The following is a 16,201-nucleotide window of genomic DNA, read 5'->3' as shown; positions in this document are numbered from 1 at the left end:
CGACATAAGAATAATAGAAGCACAACCCAGATATTATAAACAGAAAGTTGTTGCAATCCAGTTGCAGAATGCAGTTTCCATCATTCTCAGTCAAGAAGTCATATCTGAGGAGCTTGTACAATATGACTCCCTAATTTGTTCACCATTACTATATACATAAAGAATGAAATAATCAGACCATATTGACTGGAGAGGAGAGTTGCAGAAAGATAAGTTTTTCACTCCAAATATTTATTTTTTTTATCTACAGTCGTTGCTTGTTTGTTGCAGGGAAATTGTATTTTTAATGTTGGATTCACTGAAGACTGTATGAGAAATATATAAAATACAATTATCTATAAAACAAAATATAGACATGGGGGTTTAAAAGACATATAAACATGTGTAAGAAGGGGCAAAATGCTCCCACATCTTCCCACAAAATTAGAAACTTGACAGGTCAACATGAAGGTGACAGGCTACAGTACATGAGACATAACATGAGGTTTGGAGACAGATATTTCTCATCACTAATGGTCCTGTAGCATATTTTTTTTTTTTTTAACAAAGCAAAACGATATCATCCAATACCAAAACATAAACCTCCATAACATACAAATGCAACTTAACATCTGCTGGATCTAACAGTTATTCAAACTCTTTTTTAAAAGCTGCAGTTTGTTCCTGGCTTATAGATTTTTCCTTAGGCACAACTCTAGATCCTTCATCAGATATGTCGGACAGATTCTATTCAGCACATACTTATAAGCAAAAAAACTTGCCTTAAGTGGTTATGTGTGCAGACTCATTTTGCACTTAGAAACTAAATGCATTCAGGAGGGAAGGACTAAGCCAATATATATGTACAAAATCAATCCTCAAACCACTTGCTCCTTTTAACTGGGGCAGCACCTACAGGCTTGCCCATGATTTTGCGCTTGTACTGTTCTACCAGTTGGCTGAACCGTGCTTCTTCGCGGCTTTTTTGTGCAAGCTTTTTCTTTCCCAGAACCTGCAATAGAAGGGATATTGTAAATGCAGGTATAACCTCAAACTGAAAAATTGGATGAGGAAAAAAATATAACAAACATAAAGCAACAAGGATCACTGAGGATGTACTAACATCATTTAAATTATGCTACTTATATGGAGTGTATGAACAGTTCCTTTGCTGCATGATTAAATAAAAACAGTAATGAATCTCTAATGCAAACCATAGCAGATTTCAAAACAAAAGATTTTCAATCAAATAATGCAGACTATTTAATGAATATTCCATATGAACAAAAGGTAATGACAGAAATGAAATCATTGACACTTCAACATTAGCAATAACTAATTTAGAAAGCCAATGCCCAAAAAAAGATTGATAACTGCTCTTCATTTCGCTTTCTTACCTGTTTGGTAATCGTGTTTTGTTGCTTATCTTTGTGGCTCTTAGGCTGAGTTTTTGGTTTCTTTGGGGGAAGCTGGTGAACCTTCCCTTTGTCCCGTGCCCTAAGGTAGAGATCGACAATTAACAGCAAATATGAACATAGTGAGGTGTAAGCAACCTTATAGGCTACTTCTGAAGTAGAAGTCAACAGAATATAAACAGATCTACATTTATAGTTACATAGGGTTAAAAAAAACAGAGTCCATCAAGTTGAACCCTTCCAAGTGAACCCAGCACACACATAAACCTAGACTGACCTATCTATACACTCATATACATAAACCATATATACCAACATCAATACTGATTTTAGTATCTTAATATCACAATAATTATAGATATAGTAAACAGGAATATATGACCCTGTTAGAACAAACATCTCATAATAACCAGACTATTAGACATAAATAAAAAGTGTGAGTGCTTGCTGTCACTTCTCAAGTATTGCAAGTAACTGAACAAATAAATATTTTTTCTCATTCTGAAGTAACTCAACTTGATGTATTTAAAAAGAAAATAATCCTTCCTTAGAAACCTTTTTTTCCAGTTTCTTTTATAAAATTGTAATGGCAATGGTACAATTTCAGATGCTTGGCTTTAACACAAGGCTGTACGACAGGAGGAAAATCCTCCCCTTTTCTGTTTCAATGATCTTAAATCACTTTAGACAATTGTTGTCATGCTCATGCTTTCACAGAAGACAATTCAAGACATCTTGGCTCATCAAGCTTGTGCAAAAAAAAGCAAGTAATCCTATGCACCACTGCACTAAACCTAAAAACATCTTTCCTATTTAGCACACACTATGATGTAATAATAACATCTAGACATGGCTGCACTTCTCGAACACAGCACATTTTAACACCTGGGAACATTTATGACTGGAGCTATAATGGCACTGTTAAAAAAAAAAACTAAAAAACTTGTATGTTTATTTATTTAAATTAAAGTAAATAAAGTAATAGTAAACTGTATTTAACCCTCTTTAAGCTGGGACAGGAACTCTTGATTCCAGCCAACTGCTTTAGTCCTTAACATTGGGCTGAAACTCAACAAGTACTCAACGATTAACTAAAAGGAGTCAACAAAGTGGAACGACTAGTTATGGTAATATACATTTTCGATTCATTTAAAGAAAACAACTTTCACATTGTGTTCTAGTGTACAGCTAAAATCAGTGACTCAGTGACAAAGTACAAGAAGTTCTAGTAAATCTTCAACAGAACATTAGAGCAGCTAAGAATAACACCATGAATCTTCTGTTACTATTTATATATGCATCACTTCCTGCTTCTCCTTACCTGATTTTGGGGCCTTTGTGAGAAGGCAAAGGTAGGACCTTCTTTCTCTTTTTTCCATCAGGAAGTTCCTCTTGTTCTGCTTCCTCTTTGGTAACGAATCCAGACCATGGAGCAGATGCTTTGGCATACTTTCCTTTTGTTGCTGTGTTATTACGAGCACTACTAGGCTGTGCTCCCTCTGGAGCTTTCCATTTGCTTGTGGTAGTTGGCTTATCAACTGTGTTGCCTTTGGTTTTAAACTCTGCTTTGTTTCCACCTTTCACATCAGGATTATGGGAAGCTTGTGTCCCTGCAGAATGCTGTGCAGGGACAGAGGAGGTTTCATCTTTTCTTAATTTCTTCTTCTTAGGATTCCCCTGAACTTGCACTGCCTCACCAAAAGCTTGAGCCTTTGCTTGTTTCTGCCTTAAGACTTCCTATTAACAAACAGGACAAAAAAATCATCAGACTCTACCATGAAAACACATCTGACAAATACAAAAGAGCCATTTCAAAATTAAGTACTTTAATGAATAAAGCTGCCATACTTTTATTTAAGCCAAATATTGTCCGTTATTACTAGAAGATATTTTATGTTTTTCTTTTCTTACCAGGCTGCGCTGTGCCCTTTTCTCCTTAAGCTTCAGTTTATTCATATCTTCCAGAGAGAATTCCACAATTGGTCTCTGTGCAAATAAATAAATAAAAAACACAACTTTATCTGATGTTTAGGAAGTAGTCCTGTCAGTGTAGACCAATTTTAGAAATCATTGTTTTATTAAACCAAACTTAGTGCTGGTAACAGTATGCAAATCCAAAATGTGTATAACCATTTAAAGAAACATCTCTTACTTTTTTTGGACCAAAGATATCTGGATTGTTGTTGACACTTCTGAGGGCTGCCAGTGCATGTTCATGCTCAAGAAATTCCACAAAGGCATATCCCAAAGACTGACCTTTGTGGTTTCCACCAATGCCTTTTAAATCCCGCATCACTCGACACTGCAATATAGAAAAAGATATAGGATAAGGATATAAAACACAGCATGCCATGTATTGATGGGTCAAAAAAGATCAAAGAAACTCACTGAAGAGTCATTAGATGGCTTAGTAAAATGTGAGTAAAAACATTTCATTCACAATCTAAAGTTGGTTTCTCAGAACCAGTTATACATCACTGTTATTTGTGGGATTTCTATAGAATGCAATTTGTATCCTATCTTCATAGCATAGTTCTTTTATGACAGAGAAGGTTGAAACAGCAGGGGAAGGCACAACATCTTAGAATAAAGACTTCATTAGCTAAAACTCATACAACTCAGCAACAACAGTTTGTAAACAGGAATAAGTACCAAGCAAAGATGAAGAATTTAGGCAGTCAATGAGAAATTGCCAAGATGTAAATGTAACTCTCTTACCTCTTTGATCCGTACACTGGATCCCCCTCCAGATGCAGTAAGGAACAGCTGACGCAGTTTCTTGTCATCTACAGATTTAGGGATGTTGTGAACACAGAGGCGTGTTTTGGAAACAAAGATGTTCTGACATTTTAACTTCTGGCGCTTTATCTCCTCAAACTGATGGAGCAAGAAATTCAAAATGTCAGATGCCAATTTACATAAATTAGTTCAGAGACAGTAAGCCCAAAAGAAATATCTAGAAAATAAAGGTTTTTGTTCTCAAGCACTTGTCTTCTATGTATTCTATGTATACAAGGCCACATTTAGTACAATTTTGCAGTCGTACCAAAGTGGTACAATATCAATAAATGAACACACTGCCAATCTGTATTTATAACTTTTTAATAAGATGCTAAATATTAAAAACAATAATTCATAAACATGTTATTGTTATTTTTTCCCAAGTTGAATATGGAATATTTAGCGGTTATATTTGATGATCATCTGTCAAGGCACCATATGCATTCAAAAGGCATTAATTTCTGACCTATAACCAACACTTCCTGCAATTCAGGATTTTCATTTACTCCAATGTTAAAAGAAACAGTTTGGCTGAAATATATCATTGCATATATGCAAGGGCTGATTCATTTAATCTCTGACCACTGTGTAAGTTGCTTAAGGGTGATCTATATATTGTTTTTCTGCTCTGGCAATTGGCAGCTCTGTGGGCAGGGAAAAATCTCTTCCATATCATCCCTCCATTAACTTGAACAGAAAGTGAAAGAGGCAGCTTCAGACACTGCTGTGTGACGCGTGTTAAAATTATACTAGCTTGCCTGAAAACTTAACTAGCACTTTCAAATCACATTAATATGAAGTGTAGCTACAATAAACCACAAATCTCCCCGTATGTCATTACACCAACAAGAAGAGGACAAGTTCTTAACCCCAATAAATGGTTCAGTGGCTTGTTCCTTTGGCAGACAGTGTCTAGAGCACCTACCCGAGCTCTTTTTGCCAGATCTTCAGGACTCAGACCCTCTGCAGCTTTTGTCCCTTCTCGGATAACTAAAAATACATAGGTAAAATCATTAAGATAAAGAACCATTAAATACTGAATTGCACTACTTGTACTTCTTTTTCCCCTTTTTTTTTTCTTTAATACTGTAGTTTTGCCTTTATTGTATTAGGGTTGTCGTTCCATGTGCTCTTGTTTGGTGAACGGACCACTGTTGTTAGTGGAGTACTGGAGGGGTTTGCCCTTGGTCCTTTGCTTTTTAATTTATTAATTACCCTGAGGTGGGCATTGTAAGTACTGTTTCTATTTTGCTGATGATACTAAATTGAACAAAACTATACGTTCCATGTAGGACTGCAGAGAGATCTGACTAAATTGGAAGATGAGGCTCACTGTTAATAAATGCAAGGTTATGCACTCTGGTATTTCTAGTATTATATAACCATTTTTTCTTAAAGGGGATGGCTATGGTGTTGTAAAGAGATTATAAGCACATGTGTCATCTTGCATGTTGTTTCCAATATGGATACCCTATATTGAAGATTGTGTGATTTTCTTTTTTCTTACAATTTGCTTATATTAGGAATGTTACACGTTATGCACTTTTATTTTCTGAAGGGGGAACCCTGGTCGATGGGTATTCTATAAGCAGGATTGTGGAATGTCCCTACTTGGATCCAGTAATTTGTTGGGGGAGTGACCTTTGGACTTCATTATCTTGCTACTTGAGAAAGAGGCGGGAGCCTCGAAACGTTGTAATGCAATTTTCTGCACAATACAGTAAAGATTTTTTCTTTTTTCATTTAAACGAGTCTGGACCTTTTTGTTTCTTTCTATATGTATTGTCCGTGAGTTCGGACTAGGTCTTCAGACTGGTACGTTAGCTCCACTTCACTTTGTACAATGATACACATACACACACACATATTATATTATAAACATATGTAGATAGCCAGGAAGCTGCACACCACAAAATGCAGATGATACCTGGGTGTCAGTGCAAAAATTGAATGTATATACGCAAGAGGTGACGGCACACACAGGAATTTCACGCAGGAGTCAAAGGTTTAGAAAAAACAAAGCAAGGATTTATTTAGTCCCAGTCGGACTTTGTTTTTTCTAAACCTTTGACTCCTGCGTGAAAATTCCTGTGTGTGCCGTCACCTCTTGCGTATATACATACATACATATATATCCGTTTTTCAACACTGCACCCAGGCATTCAGTGACTACTTTATACGTGAGTGCCGGCTTCATACATTCTACTATATATATATAGTAGAATGTATGAAGCCGGCACTCACGTATAAAGTAGTCACTGAATGCCTGGGTGCAGTGTTGAAAAACGGATATATATATAATCCAAAAGGGACCGAAACATCGGTTGTACATGCAATTATAATACACTAATATTTGTTTGAACCACAAGACCCTTGGTGCTGGTTGTGTTTGATTTGGTATCTATTTGGTATTCCGTGCACAGGGGCAGCTACATTGTAGCAACTTTCGGAGTGTGGTGCTGTCGTGTGGACTTACATATATATATTATATACAGACATATACAGTGGGAAATTTGGCTTATATTGGGGCTGTGGACTTTTGTCTATTTTCAACCCAAATTAACCATGTAACTATGACTTCATGGCAAAGCACTTACGTCCTTCCCTGGCCAGGTAGAGGTTCCTAATTCCTGAGGGTTTTTTGACTTTGTTTTCCCTCAGTTTCCCAGCTTCCTCCCTGCTCACTGCTAGATTTACCAACAACTTTCTGCCATCGAGCTTCAGGCCACCATTCTAAGAAGCAAAATTAAGGATTTGTTCATAAATCTTGTTCATCAGAAAGCTGATCTCTAACAGGCATTGCAATATCACACATGCTATGTCATATGCACTGTTAAGTTTAGAATTAAGGTTAAAAGCATTCTTACTTAGTGGTGAGCTCTTTGCTAGATGCTTTCTCCTTGTTACAACACTGCCAAAAATAATTTCTTTCTGTTAGGCTAACAAATGTTCTAAACTTATCTGCACAAGCTGTAAATCCCTTGGGTAAGCCTCTTGTATTTAAGATAGAGAACAGAGCCTTAAGGCAAGGCCACACGGGGCAGATTGCGGACAATCCACCCCTACGCTTCTAGTTGTGCCTGCATCTGGAAGCACTGAATCCACCTGGGTGCAGAAACACAGAGCCGATATATATGTCTTGTGTTTGTTGGCTGATATCGGCAGCATGTGCCTGCACAAGGGCTGATTCAATGCTTCTGGATGCAGGTACTGCAGGCACAACTAGAAGCTTTTTTTAAGCATAGGGGCAGATTGTCAGTAGGCTGAAAATCTGCCTCGTGTGCTCTTGCCCTTATAAAGGTAAGCACACACATGGCGATCTGACGACGTTTCGTGCGACCATCGGTCGCATGATACATCGTCAGATTCGCCACACACCGTCAGGGCTGAAACAGCAGATAAGGAGGTAGAAACAATATGATTTCTACCTCCTTCTGCCGATTCAGCCCTGACGGCAGATTTTGGTCAGGCACCCGATCAAAATCTTTTAACCGGTCCGATCGGCGAGTCGACAGATATCAGCAGCTTCCTGCGATATCAGTCGACTCGCCGACATGCCATATACGCACCGAATATCGTACGAAACGAGGTTTCGTACGATAGTATCGGTGCGTGTATGGCCAGCTTAGCTGTTCTGTTTAGGTATAACTACCCTATCCATCACAATTGTGCTATACTGCAAGAATTGTATGAGAACAATCATAGTACCTCAGACTGGTCATTAGCGGCTGCCAGACACCTCTCCGCTGCTTGTTTTTCCACATACTGAACAAAAGCACAACCTGAAATAAAAGAATATATAAAACAAACAGGAGGACATAAGGAATTTTGCATGGCAAAAAAAGCAGAAGTCATGAAGACTTTTCTTAAGCTCATTTGAGTTTAATTACCTCCCAGTCCCAAAGATAACCAGGACCCCGGCCAACTGAGTTATAGCTCTTAAATGTTCAAATTACATTTCATGTATTAATTTTTGGCAGCAAAATTAGATTCAGAGATTAACAGATAGAGAAACAGCATAATTTGTATATTAGAATCTATATTTTTATAATGAAGAAATATACACAGAATCAGCAGTGGGGAGCTTTAAAAGAAGGAGTATTTAAAACACATCTGTCAATTGGTAGAATCCAAGACAGAAAGAACCTGAAGAAGGGAAAGTTTTGGAAAGTGTAGGAAGAGGACTAATCACAGAGGACAAGGGTCCTCAAAAAAACAAGCAGACGTTTTATTCAGCATTTCAAAAAGTTGTTCTAAAGTTGTAAGCTCTATGGGGCAGGGACCTCCATTCTCTTGACTCTGTCACTTAGTCATTTTTCATGACACTGTACTTTTTATAGATTTGTATTCATTATTGAACTTTGTATTTATCTATTACTGTAATGACTTCCTGTTTGTTTATCAATTTATTGTTCTGCTGTACAGCTCTGCGTACATAAGCAGCACCGTGTAAATAAAAATATACAGACATCTTTCCATTGCTTTACCAAAAATGTTCTAGTTAAATAGAGATAATGCTTTTTTACACAAAAATGGCGCACTTATATTTATTATTTCAGTTGCTTAATTGTCCCTACAAAATACACTTCAATTCAAAATATCCGAAACAGGCAAATGCATTTCTCCATAGAAGCCAATAAACTTAATGTGGAAAATGGGTAATCTAACTTCTTTAAATAATTCTTCAAAATGATCTGCAAAAACAATAACTGTAATTTGTAAATTGTTGACAAAATGCAACATTCAGTATAAATACCCAGGAACACTGCTACTATAATGGAATATATGAATTACTAATTAAGTGCCCGGAATACTGACCTTTGGAGTGTTCTGTGACTGGGTGCAACACTATCCTGACATATTTAATGTTACCAAACCTCAACAATATTTCCTCTAGGTCTTCTTCTTCAGAGTTAAATGACAGGTTCCTTGAGGATAGAATACACAAAATTAAGTATGCTACCAATAAATAAATAAAACTGCTTCATGTAAAATGTTCTTTTGCCAACTAGTAGCTACCACTGCAAGCATCAACAGGGACACACACACACACACAGATAATGGCAGCAATTGGTGAGCTACTGCTCAATCACTGGGGAAATGCTGCATTCCCTAATTGCCAGCTGAAAGAAAGAGCAGAATTCCTCAGTGGTTTATCAAAAACTGACCCAAAGGTAAACAAATGGGCACACAAATTTACAAAAAAATAAAATTAAAAAGATATTTTCCATACACATATTAAAGACGTTTTACATTTGGTCAGTTATGGAATTTGCTTACTATAGTCCTCCTTAGGTATTCCAAAAAAACTCCTATCAATCTCATGGGGAAAGCATCAACCAACAGAGTAGTTAAAGGAGAAGGAAACGCTAAGTAACTTGGGGGTGCCAAAATTTTAGGCACCCCCAAGTGACTTTAATCGCTTACCTTTTACCCTGGGCTGGTGCCCCTGTTAAGAAAAAAAACGCACCAGCCCGGGGTACCTGCAGCGAGCACTTCCTTCTTCCGTCTGTGTCAAAGTCCCTGGGTTGGCTCATGTGCAGTAGAGTAAAAAGTTGACTTTTTGGTTAAAGTTCAGCTTCTCACTCTACTGCGCATACACGCCAAAAAGGAAGAGGAAACCCTTGCAGGTACCCCAGGCTGGTACAGTTTTCTCCTAACAGGGTCACCAGCCTAAAATTTTGGCACCCCAAGTGACTTAGCCTTTCCTTCTCCTTTAAGAGACATAGACTAGCTAACAGAAACATTGTATGATGTAACTGGTGTTAGAAATTTCTTTCTCCGACTCGCATCAATATTACACAAAAAAAATATCTGCATTAAAATCATAATATTATTGTAAACGTTGCAGGTGCACAGAAAATGTGCATACAATTTAAAAAAGAAATTGTGTATATAACCCACCTGATGAATAAAGTTCGACCCTCATTGACATCAGATGGCAGTTGGATTTTGGGTTTTTTTTCTTTACTTTTGCCTGCAATGAGATACCACATGATTATAGGAAATCCTATATGTAGCCTACCTAATGCTTAGATGCCCCATATCTGCTGGAATAACCACTAAAATAGATAGGGTAATTTAAGCTTCTATTAAATATTACCCATATCTCAATATACATATCAGTGATATTAAAGATAATTTATACCTTTCTTCTGCATTTCTGCTTCAGAGTCTTCTGAATCAAAATCATCTTCCATGTCACTATCCTGTTCAGAGTCTGTAGACATATCACTCTTCTCCTCATCTATTTCATCATTATCGCCGCCATCATCATCATCATCATCTTTGCCATCGCCGCCATCACCATCATCATCATCATCATCTTCCTCTCCCTCACTGCTGGATACATTAGACTCTTTCATGGGCCTAAAGTTTTAGAAAGTTTGTACTGTTTACAGTGCTGATGCTAGTTTGATGATGTTTGATAACCGGTCAGTCCTATTCTCAGAAAGAGTCAAAGAACATGACTTGACCATATGGGATAAGTTTAGCTCTCAAGGCGGAAGTTTGCAATTAAATGTCACCTAGGGCTTAATAACATTTTATAGAAAATACTACGAATCATCCCTTTGAAACATTACTACTAAAACATGTTTGACATATACACCTTTTTATTGTACAGCACTATAGAATATGTGAGTGCAATAAAAATACTTTTTAATAACTATAAAATAACAGCAGATGTAGAAGAAAGTGACATATTTGTAAGCAAGTAACAAAGGGCTCTAAATATGAGAAAAACTGGTTTACTAAAGTCATATTTACACATATAAACACTTAATCACTTATATACTCGCAATCTGGGAAAATGGGTCATCAACCTTTTTTTCTGGCACCAAAACAGAGATATTCTGCCATAACAAAACTCAGAAAGCCTTTTTTTTTTTTTTTTTTTTTTTTTTTTTTTTTTACACAAAAATAGTTACTGTTCAAAACATTGTACAACATAACCATAGCGTAAGCCACATAAGAGCATTTTGGGAAAAAATAACCCTGAGAGCTGGTTTTCCAAAAGTCACTCACATTTTTTGTTTTGTAGCTTGCTTCCGCTCTGATGTCTGCTCTGACTCCTCTTCTGTTTCCATGCTTTCCTCTTCCTCTAATGAGCCCTCTCCCTCCTTGTCCTCTTCATCTTCTTTATGAGCAGTGTCTAACTCCTTGCTACTTTCATTCTTAACTGAAGAAGTAATACACACAAAGATTTGCCAGTTAAAAAGAAAATAAAAATATTTTGGAGTTCGGCAATAATAGAACCATTTGTCCCAGCCCAAGAAGTAACAGTATCCAAGAAAATGCTTTCTGTCTAACAACACTAGATGGGTGAATGTAAATTGGCAATTGGCTGCTATGCATTGATTAACCATCTATTTGTTTATATTATTATTACCATAAATAATATAAACAAGAAAAAGACAAAACAAACCAAACTATAAGAGCAACAAAAAACAAGATTTTGTCAAGAATAAGCCAGCAAGTGACAAATGTCATATATATATAATATATAAAGCTTGTCCCATATTTTAATGCTTACAGACTATGGGATGTTTACATCTATGCAACTTGTATTATTTAGTATACTGCTGACATTAACTTAGTAAAGATTAAATGCAATAGGGTTTTGATTTCTATGGTTTTTGGGATACCATTTTCTTTGCATTTTAGATGCATTTCTTTCATTTTATGTATCCAGAACATATTAGTAGCCTTCACAACAAAAAAGGTGCTGTGTGGTTGGCAAGGTTATCGTTACCAAAGCAATGAGAGTAAAAAGACAAAAAGACAAAGAGGGGGAAATAATGAACATATTAATAAGAAACAAAAATTATAATGAAAATCCAGCCTCTGAAGTATGCTGCTTTCTGGTTATAGGGCATCTCTGACCCCAGCAACAAGGCAGAAAGAGGCAAGAGATAGAGGGAAAAAAAGTCTCTACATGTTTAAAAGTGTGTGCCTTCTCTGAAAGTCAATTTATTACTAGCACAATGTGTATTTCTGTACATGTTTAAAAACATACCATGAAGGAATGGACAAGTTTCCAAGGCCAGTGATGACTTTTGCACCAGATTTTCAATATTAGAATGCTTATTAAATACATACTAAACGGAATAAGCATTTTACCTGCTGAAGCGGTTTCCTGTGTAGCTGTATATTTATCCTTGGCAACAGCCCAATCAACAGCAACTGTCCGACCTATATATAAGGCAAAGAATACCTGAAGTGGTTTTCATCAGCTTATGCATATAAAACTATATGTACCAAGATAGCAATGTAAGTAGTAAAGTGTTAACACACAGTGTTGCGCTCTATTATCCAGTCTGCAAAATCACAACAATCCCTTATGTTTGCACGCACTTAAAGGCAAAGCAGTCAAACAACATAAATGTAAGCTATAATTACACTAGAAGTGAGGCTTAGATTTCCCTCACCCAAACACAGTAAGTATGTCATAACAAAAAAAATAACTTGGGTATCTCTTTAAAACTTTGTTGTTCTCACCTTTTATACTCTTCATGTTTGTGCCTTTCAGAGCTTTACTAGCTTCCAACATGTTCTTGAACTGCACAAAAGCAAAACCGCGCATCTTGCCATCTGCAACAAGACAAGAGGTGGCCCTTTTATGAAAAGTATCAATATTATATGTCAAAGTTGTCTAATAAAAGTGGCCAAACAATATATACAGATCAAAAATGTTTCTTAGTCACATCTGTGGTGATGTACTGTGACATTGTTGCAATTCCAATTACATTTGGTTGCATCCAACTGAGAAACTCTACATTTTATGTGGATTTAAAGGCAAAAGAGCTGTACCTGACTTTTTGGGTATATTGATCTCTAACACATATCCAAAATTAGAAAAATGTTCCTTGAGATCTTCTTCTGAGCACTGGTGAATGAAACATTGAAGGGAAAAGTAAGTATTTTATATCACACACAGGACAAAATAAACATTAAACAAATCAATTTAACTGTTTGTTCAGTACCTGAAAACTTAGGTTTCTAATAATAAGCCTGGCCTTTTTCTGTGCACCTCTTGCATCTTTGGGCTTTTTAACTTCTTTAGCATTTTCATTGGACTCTAACAAAAATAGTAATTAAAAGATAGTTATTAAGTAAATGTTCTGATGTCACAGCTGTTAAACACAATGATGTACCCAAAACAAAACAAAAAAAAAGGGGTCATAAAACGTCACCAGCCTGTTTAATCAACAACCTAAAAACATATGTTAAGATTAACAGAAAAGTGGATTGCTTTGTATTTTTATTGGCACTGGCGGATTTGGAGTTGAATTACCTATTAATTAATTATTCACTGCATGAATATACCAGAGAAAGTTTGCCCATACAGTAAAGGACTCTTTACACCCCTTGTTGATGATTGGTAACCTGATTATATATTCGGGAACTGAAACATTGGACTGAATAAAACCTCACTTTCTTCATTTAACATTTTGGTGTGAAAATTCCTGTGAGTGCTGTCACTACCTATTGAGATATATATATTTATATATTTTCCTTCAATATCTTACCTTCACATTTTGCCTTTTTGTTTTTCTCCACTTGCTTTTTTTTAGCCACCTGTACCTCAATTTTTCTCCCCTCGTACTCCTTAATTTCCTTCATTGCGCGCTGTGCATCCTCCATCATGGAGAAAGTGACATAGCCAAAGCCACGGCATTTTTCTGTACCTATAGAGATTACAAACAAAAAAAGTCAGAAACATCAGAATCTGAAAGATTTAGGTGTAGTAAAAGCAAAAACCTATGAGAATTAAGAGCATAATTAATGACCATTTATGCACATATTGGGCTTCAAGTACTTTTAGCAGGGTCAGTAGTAGAAGCAAATGTGCACAAATTTGCATGCATGGAAACATCATACACAAGGCACTTGTACTTTGTCACTGTAGTGTCTAGCATTTATGTTTCCATTACTTGTAACTCAGGTACAAGGAACCCTGTACTTTATAGACGTTATTGAGTATACTATCGTAGTAGTGATTGCATTTAGTGGTGTGCAAAAAATGATACTGGTGCAAGAAAATTGCTAAATACAAACGTGCACTTTTTATATATAGACAAGTAACTTTGTCTATATCTAGTAAATATTTTAGGGATAGTGCTTTGACATTTTTGACACTGGTTTTAAATATTGGCGGACAGCATGAAAGCATTTCATTAAGCCTATGCCCAAAGAAATAAAGTATTACTCTCTGTTTTCCTTTTTACCCAAGACTTAATATACAATTTCATTGTTATATTAATACAAAGTAAGCACCTCTTATTAAGTAGGTGAAGTAGATGACCCTTGGTGCAAATCTCTCCTGTGGGCCATGATCTAAAGGGAGGGTTACATGAAGCTAAAAATAATACTTCATACTATGGTAATAGAGGAGAAAAGGATATAACAAGGCTGGTATTTTTTTCAGAAAAGATAACAACCCTACCTAGAGGCAACGTGTCTCACAAAATAATGTATATGCTGTCACCTATAGAATCCGCATGCCAATAACAAAAGGAGAAAAAACTTCACGCAAACCTGAAGCAAAATACTCAGCTAACACAGCACTTAGCAGCTTTACACTTCCCAGAGTCCCATATCAGCCCGAGCAAAGGGTGACACACGTAGAATAGAGAGAAAGGGGTAGCGAATTCCATGCCCACTCACCTTTCTCACGTACTACAAAGCTCTGTCTGACCGGGCCGCTCTCGCTAAAGATCTGCTCCAAGCGCTCGTTGCTGGCGCTCTCTGGAAGCCCGCGAACAAACAGGGTGAGCCCAGCCATGATTAAGATGCGTTATAGAGCAGACTCTCTTCACTATTCACCACGCCGCTCTGTGGGCGCCGCCATATTGGTCTACCCGGAAGCTCTTCCTCAAACGCGTCTGACAACAAACTTACACCGGAAAAACTTAGCACTTACGGGTTATAAACAAGAAAGAGGCGAAATAAAATACATAAGGGAAAATGTTTGCGACAGAATAGTTACATTACATGTACTAAATATGATGCACAAAAGAAACTATGTATATATGCAATTTAAAAATATTTTATGGATTAAGCTGATATAAATAATGGAACTAGCTGGTGTACACTAAATCTATCCAGTTAATGGGCTGCATTAAATCTGTGCAAAATACTTTGTGTGTACATAAACTTTATATTTCTTTCTGTGTAGCATTATGTATATTGTTAGCAGTGGCTGTGGTGGAGCTGTTAATTAAATAGTGGTTTTAAAGCTGTTACTTTTCTGAATATGTTTTCAATTTGTTGCCTCTTTGCTTGCACATCTGCATATAACAGTGTAGAACATCTTCAGGTGCACAAGGGCCAAAAGGATTGTTGGGCCCTATCTGAGTTCATCAAATATTTATATATATATAGGGCCCATCCAGATATACAATTTACAATGTCAGCTGATTCCCACAAAATCGTTTTCTTAGACGTTGAGGTTATAAGAAATGAACAAAAATTCCTTACACGGATTTACACGAAACCTACAGATCGTAATCAGCTGTTAAAATTTGACAGCTTTCATCCTATATCTGTCAAAAAATCCATTCCTACCAGCCAATTTTCACGGGTTTGTAGAATAGCCAATGACCCCAATATTATTAAAGAGGATTTGAGTAAAATGAATAAGAAACTGACAAGTAGAGGTTATCCCCGGCAGGTTTTACAAGACAGTTTATCAAGGGTTAACAGACAAGAAGGAGCTGGCCAACGTCATAAACGTAGTACTGAACAACGCATGATGTATGTCTCCCAATACCATGCACAAAGTGGTCGGTTACATTCTATTTTGCAAAAACATTGGCATTTATTAAGAGAGTCATATCCCACTATTGAAACTTTTCAACGGACCCCTATGATGTCTTACCGCAGGGGCAATACTATAGGTAGTAAACTGGTAAGAGCTGAGGTTCCCTCTGCACCGAGGAAATTTACCTTCCTGGGACCACCCAGGGAAGGTATGTATAAATGTAAAGGTTGCTCTCAGTGTCGTTTTGTATTGGTTGGGCCAC

The 16,201-nt window shown here is 36.7% G+C and overlaps 1 protein-coding gene across 1 annotated transcript; it reads right to left on the bottom strand.

The window, feature by feature from the left end:
• Window positions 1–528: 528 nt before the first annotated feature.
• rbm28 (RNA binding motif protein 28) lies at window positions 529–15,057 on the bottom strand. The gene is given in 19 exon segments (NM_001129920.1): window positions 529–991; window positions 1,377–1,476; window positions 2,716–3,131; window positions 3,306–3,380; window positions 3,547–3,696; window positions 4,113–4,271; window positions 5,101–5,165; window positions 6,773–6,908; window positions 7,884–7,957; window positions 8,994–9,103; window positions 10,080–10,152; window positions 10,324–10,544; window positions 11,202–11,355; window positions 12,297–12,368; window positions 12,675–12,767; window positions 12,987–13,062; window positions 13,160–13,254; window positions 13,706–13,864; window positions 14,844–15,057. Coding segments are annotated over 19 exon segments (2,487 nt in total). The 5' UTR covers window positions 14,962–15,057; the 3' UTR covers window positions 529–850.
• Window positions 15,058–16,201: the final 1,144 nt, after the last annotated feature.

The sequence above is a fragment of the Xenopus tropicalis genome, chromosome 3 (assembly GCF_000004195.4).
Source record: "Xenopus tropicalis strain Nigerian chromosome 3, UCB_Xtro_10.0, whole genome shotgun sequence".
Taxonomy (NCBI): Eukaryota; Metazoa; Chordata; class Amphibia; order Anura; family Pipidae; genus Xenopus; species Xenopus tropicalis.
This window is presented reverse-complemented; position numbering and strand designations above follow the sequence as displayed.